General features: G+C 53.9%; 2 protein-coding genes across 2 annotated transcripts in view; both read left to right on the top strand.

The window, feature by feature from the left end:
* LOC103919323 (peroxidasin homolog) overlaps positions 1–9603 on the top strand; it is a 48202-nt gene extending 38599 nt beyond the window's left edge. Inside the window, exons 17-23 of the mRNA XM_009326818.1 lie at positions 610–2113; positions 2575–2709; positions 3359–3567; positions 4348–4462; positions 4826–4919; positions 5268–5385; positions 6768–9603. Of these exons, the coding sequence (XP_009325093.1) occupies positions 610–2113; positions 2575–2709; positions 3359–3567; positions 4348–4462; positions 4826–4919; positions 5268–5363 (2153 nt within the window). The 3' untranslated portion in view covers positions 5364–5385; positions 6768–9603. The remainder of the gene's footprint in view (positions 1–609; positions 2114–2574; positions 2710–3358; positions 3568–4347; positions 4463–4825; positions 4920–5267; positions 5386–6767) is intronic.
* An 895-nt stretch (positions 9604–10498) lies between these two features.
* LOC103919397 (tyrosine-protein kinase Srms-like) lies at positions 10499–17975 on the top strand. The gene is made up of 8 exons (XM_009326894.1): positions 10499–10854; positions 13028–13149; positions 14023–14189; positions 15139–15277; positions 15757–15915; positions 16890–17071; positions 17246–17402; positions 17782–17975. Exons 1-8 carry the CDS (start codon positions 10499–10501, stop codon positions 17973–17975), a joined length of 1476 nt encoding a protein of 491 aa, XP_009325169.1.
* The last annotated feature ends 1841 nt before the right edge of the window (positions 17976–19816 follow it).

Below are 19816 nucleotides of genomic sequence, written 5' to 3'. Positions count from 1 at the left end.
AATCACCATGTAGCAGGCATGTACGTTTGGGGCCCGTAAATATTTTTGCCCGCCTGGACGTATTCCAGACTGCGAGGAGCCTCTCTCCAGGCTGCCGGTCTCGTCTGGGCTGGTCGGACTGCCAGCCTCTCCTCCTCATTGCCCTGTCAGCATCTGCACAGCGCAGCATTATTCAGCGCTTTCACATGGCGTAGTGCCCTGGCAGTCACCCACTGCTTCCCTGCTGCTCATCACGTAGGGTTTGGATGGTCGATGGTGCTTGAGGTTGCAGTAATAACCCGGAGAGACATAAAATAAACCCAGGATGGAGACCGAGGCCACCCTCACAGTTTGGTCTGCCAGTCACAACAGTTCTGGTTTCCACCTCTGCGCAGTTTACACTAAACTCTTTTCCCCTTCTTTTCTTCTCTGTGGACCTGGTATGATGCCATGCTTCATTTAACCTTCCATAAATTACATAGCAACACCATGATCAGAGACCTGGCCTTCCCGTGCCCACCCTGACAATCCCAGCAGCAGGTTTCACACAGAGCCCTTGCACGGGATGGTAGGAACCGGATGGCTACAGCAGCTGTGGTCTGACCTGGTGCTTTGCCTTTACCTTCGCAGGCTATCGGTACAATGACTTGGTGTCCCCTCACTACCTGAACATGATTGCCAACCTGTCGGGCTGCTCTGCCCACCGCCGCACGCCAAACTGCTCGGATATCTGCTTCCACAAGAAGTACAGGACCCACGACGGGTCTTGCAACAACCTCCAGCACCCGATGTGGGGTGCATCTCTCACAGCCTTCCAGAGGCTCCTCAAACCTGCCTACCAGAATGGATTTAACCTCCCCCGGGGGTTTTCCTTGGCAGAAGATGCCAGGGACCTGCCCCTTCCTCTACCGCGCCTCGTCTCCACCGCCATGGTCGGGACTGAGACCGTCACCCCTGATGACCAGTTCACACACATGCTGATGCAGTGGGGCCAGTTCCTGGACCACGACATGGACCAGACAGTAGCAGCCATTAGCATGTCCCGCTTCTCAGATGGAGCACCCTGCAGCAAGGTGTGCAGCAACGACCCGCCTTGCTTCTCCGTCATGGTCCCTGCCAATGACCCCCGCGTGAGGAACGGGCGCTGCATGTTCTTTGTCCGCTCGAGCCCTGTGTGTGGCAGTGGGATGACCTCCCTGCTGATGAACTCCGTCTACGCCAGGGAGCAGATCAACCACCTGACGTCTTACATCGATGCCTCCAATGTTTACGGCAGCACAGAGCAGGAATCGCGGGAGCTGCGGGATCTGAGCAGCCAAAATGGGCTGCTGAAGCAAGGGCAAGCTGTGCCCAGCTCGGGGAAGCATCTCCTTCCCTTTGCTGTGGGGCCACCCACTGAGTGCATGAGAGATGAGAACGAGAGCCCCGTGCCGTGCTTCCTGGCAGGAGACCACCGTGCCAATGAGCAGCTGGGTCTCACGGCCATGCACACACTTTGGTTCAGGGAGCACAACCGCATTGCCATGGAGCTGTCGGCCCTCAATCCCCACTGGGATGGAGACCTCCTCTATCATGAGGCACGGAAGATTGTGGGTGCCCAGATGCAGCATATCACCTATGCCCAGTGGCTCCCCAAGGTCCTTGGGGAAGCTGGGATGAAGATGCTGGGTGAGTACAAAGGCTACAACCCCAACATCAATGCGGGGATTCTCAACGCCTTTGCCACTGCTGCCTTCCGCTTCGGGCACACCTTGATCAACCCCATCCTGTACCGGCTGAACGAAACCTTCCAGCCCATCCGCCAAGGCCACATCCCCCTGCACAAGGCCTTCTTCTCCCCTTTCAGGATCACACAGGAGGGTGGGATCGACCCCCTCCTCCGTGGGCTGTTTGGGGTTCCTGGGAAAATGCGGGTCCCCTCCGAACTCCTCAACATGGAGCTGACGGAGAAACTCTTCTCCATGGCACACTCTGTCTCACTGGACTTGGCCGCTATCAACATCCAGAGAGGGCGAGACCATGGCATCCCACCTTACAACGACTTCAGGGTCTTCTGCAACCTCTCATCTGCACAGGAGTTTGAGGACCTCAGAAATGAGATAAAGAACTTGGAGATCAGGGAAAAGCTCAGGAGGTACTGTAGCCCGGACTTGGAAGCATCAAAATCACTGGAGATCAGTCAGTGGAAAGTTTCTGCTCCTCCCAGGACACCCATCGAATAACCTTCCCAGATATTGCTACCCACAGATGTTAAGATAGGGTAATAGCTGTGGTTTAAGAACGGGGTAAGACAAATGAGGTCTCTCCAAGTGATCAGTCTGGTTCTGAGTGGAATGTCATCAGGCACTGCTGTGGTGTGGTTTGGGAGCAGATTGAGCCTTGGAGCTATTTTCCAGTGGGACTAAACTGCATCCTATCTGCGCCGGCTGCCTCTTTCCAAGGCAGGCCTTTATCCCATTGTCTTTTAGATAAGACCATTATAAATACTGTCCAGATGAGTTCCTTGCATACAAATTCCTATGATGGGATCAGATTTATATTATCTCCACTCTTTGATGGTCTTTTAACTTTTTTTTAATATCTGTTATCCTGCAGTTTATATGGAACTACCAAAAATATTGACCTGTTTCCAGCACTGATGGTGGAGGATCTTGTCCCTGGTACCAGAGTTGGACCAACGTTGATGTGCCTGTTAACGACGCAGTTCAGAAGGCTGAGGGATGGAGATAGGTATTATCATCGGAGTCAACCCAAAGTCTTTAGTGTTCTGTTTGGGGGAATTTCCTCCCTACAGGGAGGAACAGAACCTGTAATTTTTGATTATTTCTTGTCTTACGATACGAGGAAGAGTCTCCTCTGTCCAGTGCATTTGCAAAAGGACTTGCCACAGTTACTGTCAATGTGTCCTTGCCTGATTTAATGATTCTCATTTCATGGCAGGACACTGGGCGCCGTTGAGGATGTGCCCAATGTCTCCTGAAAATGCTAGAAAACGTCCACAGGAGCTTCCTTCTAATTCCTATTTGCTGCTTGTGTGAATGAGACACGTCTTTGCCTGGTGATACACTTAGGGCAGGAGCATTGTTCACCCGTGTCCCAACCTGCTACAGCAGAGCTGCCTGAGCCTTGGGATTCCCTTGCAAGGGGCTGTGCCTGCAGGTGGTGGCACCTTCCAGCTCCGGCCAGCAGCTCACGGGGGTTCATGGGCTCAGAAAAGTGCAGTCTGTGTCCACAGCTGCCTGACACCAGAATAAAAGCTCCTTCTGAGGGGTGTGGGTGCTGCCACACAGATGTAGGGGAACTCTTCTCCCTCTCCCAGCCTCACTCCCCATCCTCTTCTCCTACTCCTGAGTCATGCTGTGATTACAACTCACTGCAGATTTTGGTATGAGAATCCTGGGGTCTTCACGCCAGCGCAGCTGACTCAGATCAGACAGACATCCCTTGCTCGTGTCATCTGTGACAACAGTGACCACATCCAGCAGCTCCAGAGAGATGTCTTCCGGGTGGCATCGTACCCGCAGGGCATGGTCGGCTGCGAAGAGATTCCCGCAGTGGACCTCCGCTTGTGGCAGGACTGTTGTGAGGGTAAGGAAGGAGGCTGCTCTAGCACCGACTGACGTGGGGATGGCTCTGGGTGGCATTCATCACATGCCGTCAGCTTATATGAAATACCAGGAACTGGTTTCATGCTATACCATGAGAACTGTGTGTCAGCAAATGGATGCAAAGAGGAGGGGAGGGTAGGATAGGGTAGGATAGGGTAGAATAGAATAGAATAGAATAGAATAGAATAGAATATTTCAGTTGGAAGGGACCTACAACGATCATCTAGTCCGACTGCCTGACCACTTCAGGGCTGACCAAAAGTTAAAGCAAATTATTAAGGGCATTGTCCAAATGCATCTTAAACACTAACAGGCTCAGGGTATCGACCACCTCTCTAGGAAGCCTGTTGGCTTCATTGAATCTGGCTGAAGGTCCACCTAGCTGAGGGCTTCTGTCTCTGGCAGCAGCCAATAGCTCATGCCTGGGGGAGAGACTGAAACAGGACGTAGGCATGGTGATCCCCACCACGTTATCACCGTACAGATTCATTTGGGAGCCTGTAAAACTCTACCATTAAGCCACAGATCCTGCCATGGTCCCTTTGTGCTATATTCTGGGTACAGATGTCCAGCTGAGACATGGGAAGCCATGCATGATGCATGCGCTGTTACACACCTTTGTGGCCTCCTCCCCTCCGGCATAAGAGATGTGTCAAGCATGGATGGTGAAGGAGGGCACTGCTGCCTCATTCACACTTCAATCCACATGGTTCTGCTTTAAGCACGAGTGCTCACTGCAGACTTTCCCTTCCTTCCCAAGACTGCCAGACACGTGGGCAATTCAGGGCTCTTTCGCAACGATTCCGAAGCAAGAGGTCTCCTGGTTTCAGCTACCCAGAAGAAAACCCTGCCAAGCATAAGCCTGCCTTCCCCAGGTGTAGTATCACCACTTCTTTTACTTCCATTTTATGAAGCATAAGAAAAGTTTTTAATAACTCAGTCCGTTCAGGCCTTTGAAACTGGCATTCTGCAGAGGGTCTGGGGTCAGGGGTGTTTCAGTAGGTAGATGGTGAGCTTGGTCAAAGTCCTCCAACACTTTAGTGCAGAGCCCAACACTGATATTTAAATACCCGGCCCGAGTGGCTGTTCGGTTGGCATCTCTTGGCAGGTGAATGTGGGAGTTGGGCCCTTCTGTTTGATACTTCCTTGGAGGCTGATGTTGGAGAAGGCAGAATGATTTTCTCATCCAGGAAGCTGACGTTTGCATAATCCCTTTCACTTTCTATCCCTGACCCCAGAAACGAGGTACCTTCCCCAAGCCCTTCCTCCAGAGAGAATCTCGAGTCCCTTGTGGCTGAACTGGAGAAGACAGTTGCTTCCCTACGGAAACAGGTAAAACTTTGTGCCCCAAATGTTTGTCTTCCATGGAGTCACCCCAGGAGCAGGATTTAGCTATTTGCTACGGGCAGCCTCTGCGACTTCTGTGTCCTCCAGAGCCAGGAGCAACCATCCGATCAGAGGGAACTAGCGGCAGGTACAGAAGAGGTAGAGTAGGGAGAGAAGAGATGAAGCTGAGCTCTGTGAGCTCAGACCTCTACAACTGCAGGGTAAAATGCAAGTTTGAGCCTCGGTGAAGGTAACTTGAGACGGCACTTTCTTCTTGTATTTGGGGCAGGTTAAAGATTATCTGAGCAATGGTGCAGACTCCTCTTAGAGCTGCTGCTTTCTCGTCCCCACCAGGTGAATGCACTAGAGAGCCAGCTGAGGTGGCACCGCAGGAACACCAGCACGCATGGACAGGGGAAGAAGACTGGAGACAAATGGAGAAAAAGATGACCATGCTGCCTGTTCGTATAAGGTCGGTGTGTTTGTTCCAGGCTGGGGTCCAAGAGGTGGATCCGTGTGGTGCTGCTGAGCGTGTGGTGGGACACCTCAGTGTTTTCCCCAGTCTTCACATACAGAAGAGACTGTTGCAGAAAGGAATGGAGCAATCCAGTGATGAATGGGACAAGAGGTAATAGGCTTAAATGCAGCAGGTTAGACACTCATTCCTACCAGTAATGATTAGTGACTCACTGGAATGGGTTGTCTGGGGACGTTGTGGCGTATCCATTCCTGGAGGTCTTTTAAGAACTGGTTTGGCAAAGATGGGGAAAGACATAAGTATAGGATGGACTAGGTGGACTGGGTGAGGTCTCTCAGGCCTATTCTCCTGGGACTCTGGGTAGGTTTCTTCTAGCAACACTTAATATCATAACCCCAAATCCAGCAGCCTCCAAAGGACCTTTGTGGGGAGAGATATCACAAAGCTCAGTGATGGAGTAGATGGACTGGTTCCTCCTCAGGGTAACAACGACATCTGGGCAGATGGAGCAATCCATCATTTGCTTACATGTTGACAGAGATTTCTCCCTCAACAACTGAGTCACCGTGCACCTCTCTTCTGAAAGCACCAGTCCTCTGTTTGCTCAGCTCCAGACAAGGGAGTGAGGATGTTCAAGTGCATGTTTAAAGTCACTGTCGGCACCTGCCAGCCTGGGGACTCCTGCTGCTGCTGAGCCGTGGGAGGGTCAGGGTGCTGGCAGAAAGCTGCCAGACCTCTGGTCCCCTGTGTTTAGGGGCACGGAGAGCACAGACCGAGCTCCCTTAGCCCACTTGCCATGGAGATCCCTGCAGCCTTGAAAGAGAGGATGAACAATTCGCTGGCACCTACCAGTCTGGAGGAGGTGTTTAATGGTTCTTACGTGTTGCAGCTGAGCTCTGCAGGGACAGGAGCAGAAGCGTTATGCAGAAGCGTTGTTCTGCCAGGCAGTCTGTACTAGAAGGAGCATCCTCTGGAAGTTAGATTACAGGAGAGGGCAAGCAAAGGCTAGTCTGTGCCGATAATCTCAGCAGAAAGCAGAAGGGGAAGGCTGTGGACTGGCCACACTGTTTTCCAGTCTGATTTGGTGTGTTGGTCCTTATAGATATTCCAGTTGAACAGAGATTCCCCTTTAGAAATTTGACATAAATTGCAGTGTGACACATGAGTTGGCTTTTCCTTGCCATCATTTGCAGATCCCTGAAAAGCACTCTAGGGTTTACGGGGTCCCTGAAAAGTATTTCTGTGGTTTTAAAGGGCTGTTGCTGTTTTCGTGCTGCAGTCATGCATGCCCCAGGCCTGCCAGGCACTGTACAAACAGCTCGCTCTGCCTCCAGCTGCCTCCCACAGAGTTTTTCTGCTTTCCTGTGCCATTTCAGGTGCCCTGTGACCTGCACTCCTGCTCTCCACCAGCCAGTCCAACCCATTCCTACAGGGCTCAGAAACAGCAGCCACGAGACCCCACGATGCTCTGCCGCCTCTCACACCTCCTGTACCACTCCCTGTCCCAGGACGACTGTACTTCTGCCTGTATCGAACCCTTTGCACTGACTGTCTACAAGCCCCTCAGGCCCTGGACCGTTCGCCTCTGGGGATGGGCTCTGCCCTCTTTGATGGTGACAGACCAGCAGGCTGCCGAGATGCCACTTTCTTCCTTGGTCCCCAGGAAATGGAGAATAATTGAAGCTGCTTTAGTGCCACTGTTCTGCCCTTCTCCTCTTCCCACGCAATGCTGTTGTCATCCACCACCCCTGGTCTGAAATGTCCCATGGGCACCCAACCAAAACAATTCATTAAGAGGCAAAACCTTTCTCAAATGCTCTGTGGTGCCAGGAAGCATCTGGAGAAATCTAAAAAAAAAAAAAATAAATGTGAAACCCAAACTAACCCCCCAGCCATCTTCTCATGCCAACAGAAAGAGCAAGAGGAACCTCAGGGCCCTGGCAGGCACTGTTTGGGCTGGGCTTGCGGTCCCTGCCAGCAGTGAGGAGGAGAACCCAAGGCTCGGGGAAGTCTCCCAGCTCTTTGGGTGCTTCAGGACGGGGTGCCAGACACAGCAGAGCGTGGCCGCCCGCGATGCCGAGATCAGCCGCTGTGCTTTGCCAGTCACTGGGTAACGAGTGGCGCATCCTCAGTTACATGACCCTGCGAGTGACCTACCGTTACGTGCCCCGTGCTCAGAAACGTTTTCCTTGGCATGACCCGCATTCTCCAACTTTCTGCCCCTTTGGGGGATTAATTGGATTTATGTTTCTCTTCCTTTTTTTTTTTTCCCCAAAGGGCTCTTTGCTGAAAGATGTATTTTGAGTGTAAATGTAACAGGACCTGGAAGACAACCTCAGATAATTAGATGTAATGGGCGCTCTCATTAGCGGAGGGGAGCTGCTGGTTTCTGTCAATTAGTACGGGAGAACACGATGTGCCATATTTGACACACAGATGAATGCAAAGTGCTGTTTGTGTTTATTGCTCCCAGGTGCTCTGCAACTAAACCAGGACTATGTAACCAGCTCTACTGAACAGGTCCTCTGGTTTTGTTGCTCTTTGGAGGTGCTTTTTAGTGGTGCTTTTTAGTGGTGCTAGAACTGAAGTCCCTGTGTATCCACCATAGCCCCAAATCTGGGGACAGATTGGTTTTTAATACATCCTTGTAAGTTGGCCACAGGGACTAAAGAGAAAATACTTGATCCACTAGATATCTGTGCCTTCCTTATCTTTCCTGTGTCCTCCCACCTTCCTTCCCACAGTGCAAGGACCAGAAACTTTTGTGAACATGCCTGTTCTTTTCTTCTCCCCCTCTCCCCCCCCCTTTTTTTTTTTTAGGTGTGTTGTAGTACCAAAGGGATTCAAAGCAGCAGGGATGCTCCTGGAACTTAATAGGAAAATAAAAAAGATACTAGAAAAAGGTTGTGATTTATCAGCTATTTCCTGGCGTGGGACTCTGGGCTGTGCATGCGTGTCCTGTGCAGTCACAGGTTTGCAGCGATGAGTGTGTGTTATGCATGTCTGGTACGTTCAGCTCAGAGGCAGTATTTAGTCCTCAGGGATGTTTGTCATTTTGAAGTACTCTTTCATTTAGGTGCAAATCAAGATCCAAAGCCTCGCGTGTTATAAATCAGCTGCACTTGTCTATCGCTTGTACCACTAGAGAATCTAATCTGGCAAAGGTCAATAAAGGTAAATCAGTCTCCACTCTCCTTCTGCAAACCACAAGTTTACCAAGTCCCCATTCAAAACAGTAAGGCATAAACGTTCGGTGCTCGATCTAATCAGATAATCTCTAAATGCATAAACAAGCAGCCCATTTTCCTCCTGATGGAGCGTGACGTGAGGACCAGACTTGTCAGAAGCGCTGCCGAAGGACAGCAGAGGGAATGTCCCTTCCCGACGTGTTGCAAACCCTTCTCTGCTCCATCCTCTGTTCCCCTCCCCGTGCTGAAGTGGGAAAAATACACAGAGAAATTACACATCCCTGCATGCCACCAAGAGCGAGGCTGTGTGCTGGGCAGGTGGGCGAAGATCTTGGGGGAATTACCCATATATTCAGGTGCTGCTTTGGTAAGTAGGGAGCAGAATATTTTATTAAAGACTCCCTTTTTTCTAGTTCTCATCTGTGCAGCAACGCGCAGGGCATGCTCATGGAGCGCTGCGTGCTCCTGTCCTCTGCCCTGGGCTGCTCTGCCTGGGAGAGGGTGGGGAAAGAACTGACCCCCAAACCCAGATATTGAAATCCAGCTTTTGCAGGTTGATTGGGTGTCATGGGACACCCAGGACGCAGGACACGGCACGCCCAGAGCTGTTGGCCAGCGATGGGTCCAGTTTGTTCTTCATGCACCGTACGGTTGCAGTCTGCAGCCTAGACCCCTACAATAAAGTTTCCTTTTCCGGTTTTTTTAAGCAGCCTCTTTCAAAACCCAACTGCACACCCAAAATGAGCTACCCAGACCGATTACAAGCAGAGGAGGATGGAAATAATGGACTCGAGGCCAGGAGCAGAGTTGCCAGGCACAAAACTCCCACTAATTAGATGGAACAGTTAAGCGACAAAACCCAGGCGGGGGCTGGGGGGGGGCTGGAGTTCGGATTTCTCACCGGAGCAGCAATCTTCAAAAGTGGACGTGCAAGATAGGAGGTGGAAATCTCCGTCCTTTGGCCGATGTCTGTGGTTGCCGGGGTTTGGCAAGGGGGTTGTAGCGTGTCTGCATCTGAGTGCGACCAGGACTGCGAGGAGCGTGGGTGTGCTGACGGCAGCAGGAGCCGGGGGTTGCGTGCCAGGGCTCGGCTCTGGATGCCACGCAGGCGCCTGGGGCTGATCCAGACCCTGCACCAGACAGGGACCTCCTGATGCTGAAGGGGACCCGTCCCTGCCGGAGGCTGAGCAAGCACCGGATCCTGGTGGATCTGGGAAGTGGATTCCCTAGAGATCCTCTGCAATGAGGAATTAATGGGAGGCGGCAAATGCTTTAGCGGGGTAACTCTGGGAGGTCATTGCAGACTGAAAGGAAAAAGGATCTTGTGTTATAAACCCCACAATATCCACCCAGCAAATATCCACACCACTTCAGATCTCTTCTAAGGTTATTTCCTTAATTCTGTTTTAACTCTCACACATTTGTGGACGCAATTTTTTTCCTGTGGAACAAAATATCCCCTCTCACACAAGTGACATCAAGACTATTAACTGGAGTCAGCCACTTGTCACAAGAGCTGCTTGAAGAACAGAGAGCTGTGTTTACTGGTGCTCTGGTAACAAGCAGGAGAGCGCACTTTAAAATAATAATTAGAGGAAAAAAAAAGCCGTTCTCCTTCTTCGAGAGCGGCGAGCCTGGCTCCAGCTGTGCCCGTCTCCCAGATGTGCCCGCGGGTCTGAGCGTGGGACTCCCGCCTGCAGACTCGTCCCACCTGCAGACTCGTCCCACCAGATCAACCAGTTTCACTTTCAGAAATAGGAAGTTCGCCGGGAAGGGCCGGCGAGCGCCCAGACGCGTGCGAGGGACGCGGGACGGCGGCATGAGCCGCCCGGCCGGTGGCATGAGCCCGGGATCGCCCCTTCCTCTGGCCTCGAGAAGCGCGGTGGCATAGACCACTGCATCCACCGCATCCGCCGGGGATGGAGCAGTTTGTCAGGAAGCGTTTGACCTTCCTGACATCCTTCTGGAACAAGCTCCGTCCCCGCTCCGTGCCGGAGAGCTACTCGCTGGGGTATCTTGGTTCCGATTCCGTTTCGCTGCACTCAGAGCCGAACTCCATTTCCTTCATCCCCAAGTCCTCTCTCTTTATCGCTTTATACGCTTTCTCAGCCCGGAGCGCAGAGGAATTGAGCATAAGCGCAGGGGACAAACTGCGTGTCCTCAGAGAAGAAGGAGAGTATGTCTTAGCCCGGCGGCTGCTGGGGGAGCCAGCCATGGGGTACGTTCCTGCTGCATACGTGGCCAACCTCAGCCAGGGCACCTCTGCTCACCGGCCGTAAGTATCCCATGCTCTGGACCCGTAGGGGGATGGGGGCTGGACCAGGGTAGCACGTCCCTGCCCAGGCAAAGGCAGCGCTCACCCTCTGCGATTGCGGAGAGCACGAGCTCCTCGTCCCCTGCTTTTGCCACCAGCTGTGGTGGGACTGAGGGGACCTTCTTTCCCCTGAGCATCCCCGCCGTGAAGCTCCTGCAGCTCACAGCAGTGGGGTGGAGGTATTCAGCACATCCTGGCTGGGGGATGCGCTGGGGGGCAGAGATGCTGGTCCCCCTTCCCGGGCACATCACCATTACATAGGATGAGGTGACTCTGGGCTGGGACGCGGTGCCATGATGTGCACGGGTGCAGCTACGGTGCTGAATAAATGGGCTCCTGCTTGTTCTGGGTCCTCTCCCTCTTGCCCTACATTAAAGAGGAGGCAGCGGGGAGGGAGGGAGCTGGGGAAGCTTCTGCCTTAGCCCTGCCAGCTCCAAAGAGCCCGGGAGTGCAGGGAGAAGCAGTTTGGGTTGGGACCTGCCGGGAAGCCCGAAGCTCTGTAGGGCCAAGCCATGCCACTGCTGCTGCTGTCCGGCTCCTGCTCATCTGGGGCCGAGGGCTCCCTCCCTGTCTGTGCCTCTCCCATGCGACGTGGAACTCGGGTTGATGTCTCAGCCCTGTCTCAGCTGGGGAATGCCCAGGCTCATCATTGCATAAGGCAGCATGGTCCCAACATGCCAGGCAAAGCGCCCCGAGACACACTGCTGCTGCTTCTGTGCCAGGCCCTGAGTCACGCCGAGTGACGGGGAGCGCACGGATGGGATGGGTGTAATCGCTCTGCAGACTCTGCCGGCATTCGCCCTGCACTGCCCAGGAACAGGGGGTAAAGGAAAGGAGTGGGGGGAGCCTGGGAAGGGGCCCCGAAGTGCAGGGACAGCGATTGCAGCCGGCGGGATGGGAGAGACCCTCCCTCCCTCGCCTCCCTGCACGTGCTTGGGAGAAAGGCACGTCTGGTTTGGACCGTGCTGGGACCACACCGGTGAGGACTGTGGGGTCGGCTCGCTGCTTTAGTCCCATTGCACAAAACAGTTGGGCAGGCTACAGCTGAACGTGCGTGCGTGCACAACCTGGGCGCCGCTCATGCCCAGCCTCATCCCGAGGACGGAGGCGAGGGGGATGCTGCGGTGCGGGCGGGCGGTTGGCAGCAAACATGCGCGGCTTTGCAGCTGGAGCGAGCCGCAAGCACACAGACTCCGCGGAGCCGCAAGTCGGAGCTGGGTGGTAATTTGTTCAGCTGTGTAACCCCATCGTGTATAATTTCCTGCACAGCTTCTCAGACGCTGGCGATCCCAGTTAATGATTAAACCTTCGGCTTCTCACGTCCCGGCTGTATTAGGCTGGATGAAGCAGCCTCTTCCCCACACTCCCGTGTGTCCTGCTGAGTCGGGACCCAGCCAGCCAACCTGCCTTTTCTTGCTGGAGATTTGGTGACAAATCTCAGCACTGATCGGGCACAGAAGAGGGGTCTGGCTGGTTCCTCCCTCCTGTCTTGGTGCTGCTGAGGTCCCCAGCCGGCGCTGCCAAGTCTGGAGCAGCAAAGGGCAATGCCCAGATATGTTTTCATTGATGTGATTTGCTCATGGGCTCCGAGAGCTGGTTGTGTCCGTGAGCTGCAGGTCAAGAAGTGCAAAGCGATCCTGTGCCTGTAGCTGTTGCTCTCGTGGCAGGACGCGTGGGTGCCACCCCACCAGAGCATCCTCCATGCAGCACCAGGTAGCTGGTCCTTTATTTACCGCAGGCTGTCAGCCCAGGTGCTCGCCTCCCTGCTGCACTAAGCCACGGGTGTAAACCTCCTGATTTTGGGACGGAGCTGAGACCTGGCCAGGTCAATACAGCGGTGACCAGACACTGCTGGAGGAAACGGTTTGCAGTCAGCAAGTTGCAATAAAATGCAACAAGTGCCTGCAAAACCAATCCAATGAAGCAGCCCCAAGGCAGGCTGGCAATGGTGTGCGTGGCGGCCGTGTTTACAGGCTCTGAGCCGTGGGCTGGCCTCCGTGCCGCTCACTTGGTGGCTGCCAGGGGTGAGCAAATGGTGGGAGGGAGCTGCTCCCCCACCCTGGCTCAGCGGATGCGGCCCCGTCCGTGCGCCATCCCCTTGCACCGCACTAACCCCTCTGCTCTGCCCCCGCAGCTGGTACTTCAGCAAGATCAGCCGAAATGAAGCCGAGCAGCTCCTCCTCTCGCCTCCCAACCAGCACGGCTCCTTCCTCGTCCGGGACAGCGAGAGCAGCAAGGGCGAGTACTCTCTCTCAGGTAAATTTTGTGGCAATCGTGCAGAGAAAATGAGCACAGGGAAAGCAACCAGGCTGTTCCTTAGGGGCAGCTCCTGGCTTGGTCAGCACGGGGTGAAAAACATGGAAATATGTTTAAAGCGCTTTACAGCATCTTGTTAAAGTGAATTGACTGCTTTCTAAAAGAATGGGGAAAGCTAATAGATGCAGGTATGGATTGCCGAATTACTGTGGCAAAGGAAAGTACGTTGCTCCCGTCCGGGGTATGAAAGCCATAAACAATTCACAGCAGCTTAATGATGGTTTTGTAGCACTAACTCCCAGGATTTCATTCCAGCGGCTTTTGTCATCTGAGGGTTGTCTAAAAATACACCGCCACTCTGGGTTGCCGGGGCCTGGGCTGCTCCCACGTACAGAAATCTGAATTCAGGGAGTTTCGGACCAGGCAGCGCCGTTACGATCTGGTCCGATCCACGTAAAAACAACCTTGAGAAACTCACGGCGAACCCCGCATCCCGCCCATCGGCCCCCCCGGGCTGCGGCATGCCTGCAGGAGGTCCAGCCGCCGCTGGTTTATCCACCTTGAGCAGCCACAAACTCTGCCGCTCTCCGAGCAGTTTGTTTGCGTGGGGGATGATCCCTGCTAATAAAGCATCACCTCTCCAGTCCAAATGAGCCTCCTCACCTGCGGCCAGGAGTCTTCTGAGCCAGGACGTGGGAGCAAAGCGAGTGATGGGGAGTGGGATGTAATACCCCAGGGGCGAGTTGGATTGCTTTAGGGTGAATTAACAGACCAGGCGCCTGTAAAGGAGAGAGGGTGAGAGTCGGCAGGGAGGTGGGAAGGAGCCGGCGATTGCACGAGCTGAGTTTTCCCCCACCCTGGACTTCCCCACAGTGCGCAACCACGCGAAGGTCAGCCACTTCCGAATCTGCAAGAGCCCCGGGGGCAGCCTCTACATCCAGAAGGGGCGTCCCTTCCCCAACATGGAGGAGCTCCTCGCCTTCTACACCGAGCACTGGAAGGTCATCCAGAGCCCCTTGCTGCAGCCCTGCAGCCCCGCGGTGCGTACGCCAACGGTGCGGCTCAGCCAAGGTCCCAAAGATGTACAGGGTGGAAAAAAGGAAAGAGAAATTAGGGAAAAATAGAAATAATTAGTCTATCCATTTGGGATTTGAGCCTTATTAAGCTAAATTTAAAGTACATCATAAGCATAGCTGCCAGCATCACCTTTTATCAGCCATGTTAAGGCCAGGGCATGGCATTTATATGTATTTTTGACTGGCCAAAGTGCACAGGCTTTTCTGAAATGTCTTCTCCACATTGAAGACTAGAAACTGCGTTGTTACAAATCCCTTTGATACTGAATCTGGAAATACCGGCGCTTCCAATTTTTTTCCTAGACTATAATAAAACCACATTGCTTTTATATAGTTTTCATGCCAATTAGTGTGGTGCTCATAAATCCAATTAGAGTATTAATCCCAAATTGCCAATTCATTTCCTGATTAGAATTCCATCCACCGATTATGACTTAGAAATAACAATTAAAAGTGAATAATTTGAGGGTGAAATTGAAAGGTGTAAGATAAAAGAAATGATTAATGAGCTGAAATTTAAATCAGCCATAATATGCAATAATATTCATTTACTCATTTTTATTTATTGGTGGAAATGGAGAAAAGCCACCTTTGAGGTCGGATGAGGAGTGAATTATGACTTGAATTCCTGATATTTCATGTAGTCTCCAAAAACCTCCCCCCTTGCACACGTTGGCTCCCAGCAGAGGTGATGCAGAGGATGCCCCGCCTGCTTTGTGCCCCCAGTGAACGTTTAGCAGAGGGAAAAGCAATGCACAGGCTGCAACACCAGTGCAACGCAGGTGGGGGAGCACCGTGTCCTGCTCACCCCTCCGTGGCCACCGGGCCTTGGTGGGCACCAAGAGCTGGTGCAGGCTCCACCAGCAGGTCCTGCCCAGCCGGCTGGTCCAAGTGTGCAATGCCCGTTTCACAGACCCCCCCTGAGAGGGACAGCTGGGAGCGCCCGCGCTGGGAGTTCACCCTGCGGAGGAAGCTGGGCGAGGGCTACTTCGGAGAGGTGTGGGAAGGACTGTGGAGGAACACAGTGCCGGTGGCCATCAAGATCATAAAAGGTAGGTGGAGGAGCAGATGTTAACGGTGGCCTACTGGGTCTCTCGTTCCCTGCCACGTGATTCGTCCCTTTTTGTTTCCTCGTCCTCTTGGTCACTGTGTCTGTCTTATCAAGCAACCTGTGGTAGGACCTGGCAAGTAGCCACTGGACTACCTCTGTGTGCCCACCTAAGCTTGGGCTTCACCTTTATAAAATGGCTCCATCCGGTGGGTTTGTGATAAGTCACATCAAGTCAAGTCCGATGGGTTTGTGATAAGTCAAGTCCTAATGGGACTATGGTCCTGAAAACGCGATCCAAAGCCCCGTGGAAAACATCTCTTGGGTGTTTGGAACTGAGGCACAGGGTGTGCAGACACGAACTTTGAGAGCAGGGGTGGGTTGTGAGGAGGAAAAAGGTCCGCATCCCAGTTGGAGGTGCTGAGCTCCCAACGTCCAGGTAAGAAGGTAGCTCACAATGGCCGTGTTGGCTTTCTCCCCCAGCCGACATGAAGGCAGAAGACTTCACTAAGGAGATTCAGAACCTGAAGCGCCTGAGGCATGAGAAGCTGATCCAGCTGCATGCCGTCTGCTCGCTGGATGAGCCTGTGTACATCATCACTGAGCTCATGCGGAAAGGCAACCTCCACACCTACCTCAACAGTGAGTACCCATGCCGGCACCGTGGGGAGTGGGCTCCTGGGGCAGTGCTGCTCTGCAGGTGTTTCCCATGCCCTGGAATGGCCCTACGAACCCAAGTGAGGACCCTAAGAGAGAGTGAGCCTGGTTTCCATCCCACTTAGATCAGTGGTAATGCAGAACAATCCAAGGGCGCTTGGTGGAGGTGCTCTTGGGTGACCCCAAGACCCAAAGACATGGTCTGGCATGATCCTTTTGGTGTTCATGTGGGTTGGGTTCCCATCAGTCCCTGGGAGCCCAACTGTGCTGGTAGGGACCTTCATCCCTCCTTCTTCACCCACCCCTGGGCTTCCAGCTGCCATCAGTGGACAGAAACCCCTCTGCTGTGTTTGGGCAACTCTGCCTTCGTTAGGAATGAAACAGCCAAACCTCCCCCTGGGCCCGGCGGCATGGTTTTGTTCACCTGCAGAGCTGGTAACAGGCCATGGTCCACTCATCACCTGGCCATCAGTTTATTTTTCTTGGCCTTTCTTTTCCTGACCCAGTAATCAGTCTTGAAGGGAAACAAGACAAACAGCTCCCACCAAGACCTGTTCTTCTACTAGGTACATCCCCCTCCTCCCCCGCATTGACCTCGTTTTTGGTTGGGGCTCCAGCAGCATTTGGTGCCGCAGGAGCTGGAGCTTTCAGGTAGGACAGGTTGAAAGGCTCGGCTGGAGATTTGCATGTTAGAAGGTCACCTTTAGCTTTGAACGAGCCACAGACATCTGCATCCTCATTGCAGTGCAGGGCGCTCTTCAGAGCTCACCCCAATCCCATTCCTGAGGAGCACGTGGCTATGCTGAACTTCCCACACAGCACAACCAGGACGGTTAGGCAGGACTTCCAGTTCAAGGTTTTACACGTTGCCCTGGTCCCATGTTGCTGGCATAGGGTCTCCTTCACCAAAATAGATGTTGCTAGATTGTGCCCAACGCTTGGATTGTCTGGGTTAACAGGTCCTGAAGGGAAGTCCCTGGGCACCTCCCACCTGCTCAACATTGCCTGCCAAGTGGCAGATGGGATGAGGTACCTGGAGGAGAAGCACATTGTCCACCGGGACCTGGCGGCCAGAAACATCCTGGTGGGAGAGGAACTCACCTGCAAAATCGCCGATTTTGGACTGGCCCGGCTCCTCAAGGTTGGTCAGTGGGGTGCTGTGGTCCTTCCCATCACCCCAGGCCACCAAGCTGCCCCATGCTGCAGCCGTTCCCCTGCCATCCCCTTTCCCAGCCCGCAGCTCCAGCAAACCCCCAAAAGCAATGGCTGTGTTCATCAAACCATCCCTCACGACCCATCTCCCATTGCTTTTCAGGATGACATTTATTCTACCAGCAGCAGCACCAAAATCCCGGTGAAGTGGACAGCCCCGGAGGCAGCCAACTACCGCACCTACTCCCTCAAGTCCGATGTCTGGTCCTATGGGATTCTGCTCTACGAAGTCTTCACATATGGACAGATCCCGTACGAAGGTAGGGCTGCCAGGCCCCTCCAGCGCCGCTCCGTCCACACGCCGGGCAGCTTGCCCATGGTCCCCAAAAGCCAACATGTCACGTATTGTTATATTGTCCCTTCCACAAGGGATGTGGAAGCAGCTCCTAGAGCATGAGCAAGTTATTGTCCACTCTGGGGATTGCTGAGAGGGATTTTCAGTGCTTGCAGAGTGGGTGCAGGAGCTGGGGGCAGGAAGGCAGTATGGGCTGGATGATCTCCCACAGCCTCTCCTCTACCAGCCTCGTGGCAGAGAGACGCCATTTCACAGCAGCACCAGTTGACATCTTGGCCCACTGCAGGTGTACCTTCAGGGCATCCTTTGGGGACATTAGATTCAGGGGCATCTTCTCCTTGCAGGAATGACAAACCAAGAAACCGTACGGCAAATCACCAGGGGCTACCGCCTTCCCCGGCCCAGCTCCTGCCCTCCCGAGATCTACAGCATCATGCTGGAGTGCTGGAGCGGCAACACGGAGGAGCGTCCTACCTTCCTGGCCCTGCGGGAGAAGCTGGGCTTCATCTACAGACGGCTGCTCAGCTCCCCCTCCTGAGGGACCCCTTCCCACCATCCTTCCTGCACAGGCCCCTCCAGGCCAGCTCTTGCCAAGCAGCTCCTTCCTTCTGGTTTGCCCTCTGACGGGGCTCCAAGGAAAGCACATCCCCCCCAAAAACAGCCCATGGTCCCTCTCGGTCAGGATGCAGGGAGGTGGCCAAGGGAAAAGGCAACGAGTTGTGGAGAACCCATTGCTGGTGCTTGGCTGTGTAGCAGTCTGGAAAAGCCCCGTGGTAGTGAAGGCATCACCCAGAGTTTACATCTTCATTCAGCCAGTAGGGTGGGAGGTCCCTGCCGCTCCCCACACCAACGTGAAGGTTTGCAGTTTGTGTTCAGTTGTGGCTCCGCTTGATTTTTCTTGTAGTGTGTGTCCGGTGTATTTATCAATAAATGTGTGTGCATCCATCCACACGAGTCCCTCGCAGGGCATCGCTGGATGCTCTTCCCTCACCACGCTGCTCCTCTCCTGCCCAGGAAGCAATGGTTTGCAATCAGTCCCACTCTCGCAACTGCAGATATAACCATCTTCGTGTCTCTTTGGTCTCTGTTCATCCAGGTGTGCATTAAACCGTGTGCCTCTGCCACCCCTTTCCCAGGCAGCAGCCCTGCTTGCCCCGAGGACCCTGCACAGGCAGCTCCTGCCTGGGCTGCTCCGCTCTGGCTCCTTGTCTTGCTCACCATCGTGTCGTTATTCCAAGAAAAATGTGTGTCTGGGTTCAAATATTTAACGCCTGCTTAGCCCAGGTGCAAGCAGCACTTGGTAGAACACTGCTTCACCCTGTTTTGCTCTTCATCACATCCATCACCCCCAGCTCCTCGCGGAGCCCCTCTCGCCGGTCCTGGGGTACAGCAATACAGGAGGACCGTGAGCCTCTTGTTGTCCCCCCCCAAGCTGGGGAGAGCGTTTGCTCTGGCTGAGCACCTTTTGCCCGTGCACGCTCTCAGAGACTGGGCTGTCCTTGGCAGCGGTGGAAGGACTCACTGAAAAGCAGCACCAGGAGCAGTGCCAAGGCCCCAGGCCGGTGCAGGCAGCCTCCCCAGGACCAGCCCGAGCGGGGCTGCTTGAGCACTGACACACAGGGAGCACGTGCCGTGGGTGAAAAGCAGCTGGGGCTGCCTGGGTTTAGGTTTCCTCCTGACAGGCCCGTTTGGCCTGTTTGCAGGAGAAGGGGTGACCGGTACGACTGAAACAACAGCAGGGTTGGAATATATAAAGTTAATAAAGTTTATGCAATGCTCTCCCCGTCTGAGCAGCATCTGTGCCGTGCAACATAGCAGAAACGAGTCTGGCTGTTAATTGAGCAAGTCTCCGGGCAGGAGGGGCCTGGAAAGGGGAGGTGGGAATGTGGTTTAGGTGTGTGATAAATTCTGATCTGGCCACGCTTCCTCTGAAGCTCGAGGAAGGGCGAGGCGCTTGCTGAGACCTCGGGAGCTGCGGCCGTGCCCCGGGAAGGTGGCAGCTCCAGGTTAGAGTGTCCACAGGTGCAAAAAGCAACAGGTTGGGTTTGGACATGGTTGCAAGAGGAAACCCTCATCTTGCAAAGCGTTCTGCAGCCTGATCAAACACCCAAGCAGAGAGCACGTGTATGTGCAGCCCAGGTCCCCTCCTATGAGAAACTAAAGACTGAAGCCGTGTCCAGCAGGTGATGGATTTATTGCACGCCAAGAAAAGGCTGGGACACACGTGATGCGGGCACGGCAGGGCTGTTGCAGCAATAAAGATATTAAATTTGCAGGTCTGGCTGCCACCAGATGGAGCTAAAAAATTAAGTAGGAGGAGAAGGGTGTGCGTGGGGTGACCGGGGCAGTGGGGGGGGGCTGGCGTGGGGAGCAACGGTG

The sequence above is a fragment of the Pygoscelis adeliae genome, unplaced genomic scaffold (genome assembly GCF_000699105.1).
Source record: "Pygoscelis adeliae isolate BGI_AS28 unplaced genomic scaffold, ASM69910v1 Scaffold286, whole genome shotgun sequence".
Classification (NCBI taxonomy): Eukaryota; Metazoa; Chordata; class Aves; order Sphenisciformes; family Spheniscidae; genus Pygoscelis; species Pygoscelis adeliae.
Note: the sequence above shows the minus strand (reverse complement) of the source record. Positions and strands in the feature narration are given on the sequence as shown.

Excerpts from the sequence above, each read along its gene's own strand:
- LOC103919397 (XM_009326894.1), top strand. The coding sequence starts at position 10,499 with ATGGAGCAGTTTGTCAGGAAGCGTTTGACCTTCCTGACATCCTTCTGG. Across the intron at positions 13,150-14,022 it reads GGGCGAGTACTCTCTCTCAG|TGCGCAACCACGCGAAGGTC; the intron begins GTAAATTTTGTG and ends ACTTCCCCACAG. Across the intron at positions 15,916-16,889 it reads CCTCCACACCTACCTCAACA|GTCCTGAAGGGAAGTCCCTG; the intron begins GTGAGTACCCAT and ends CTGGGTTAACAG.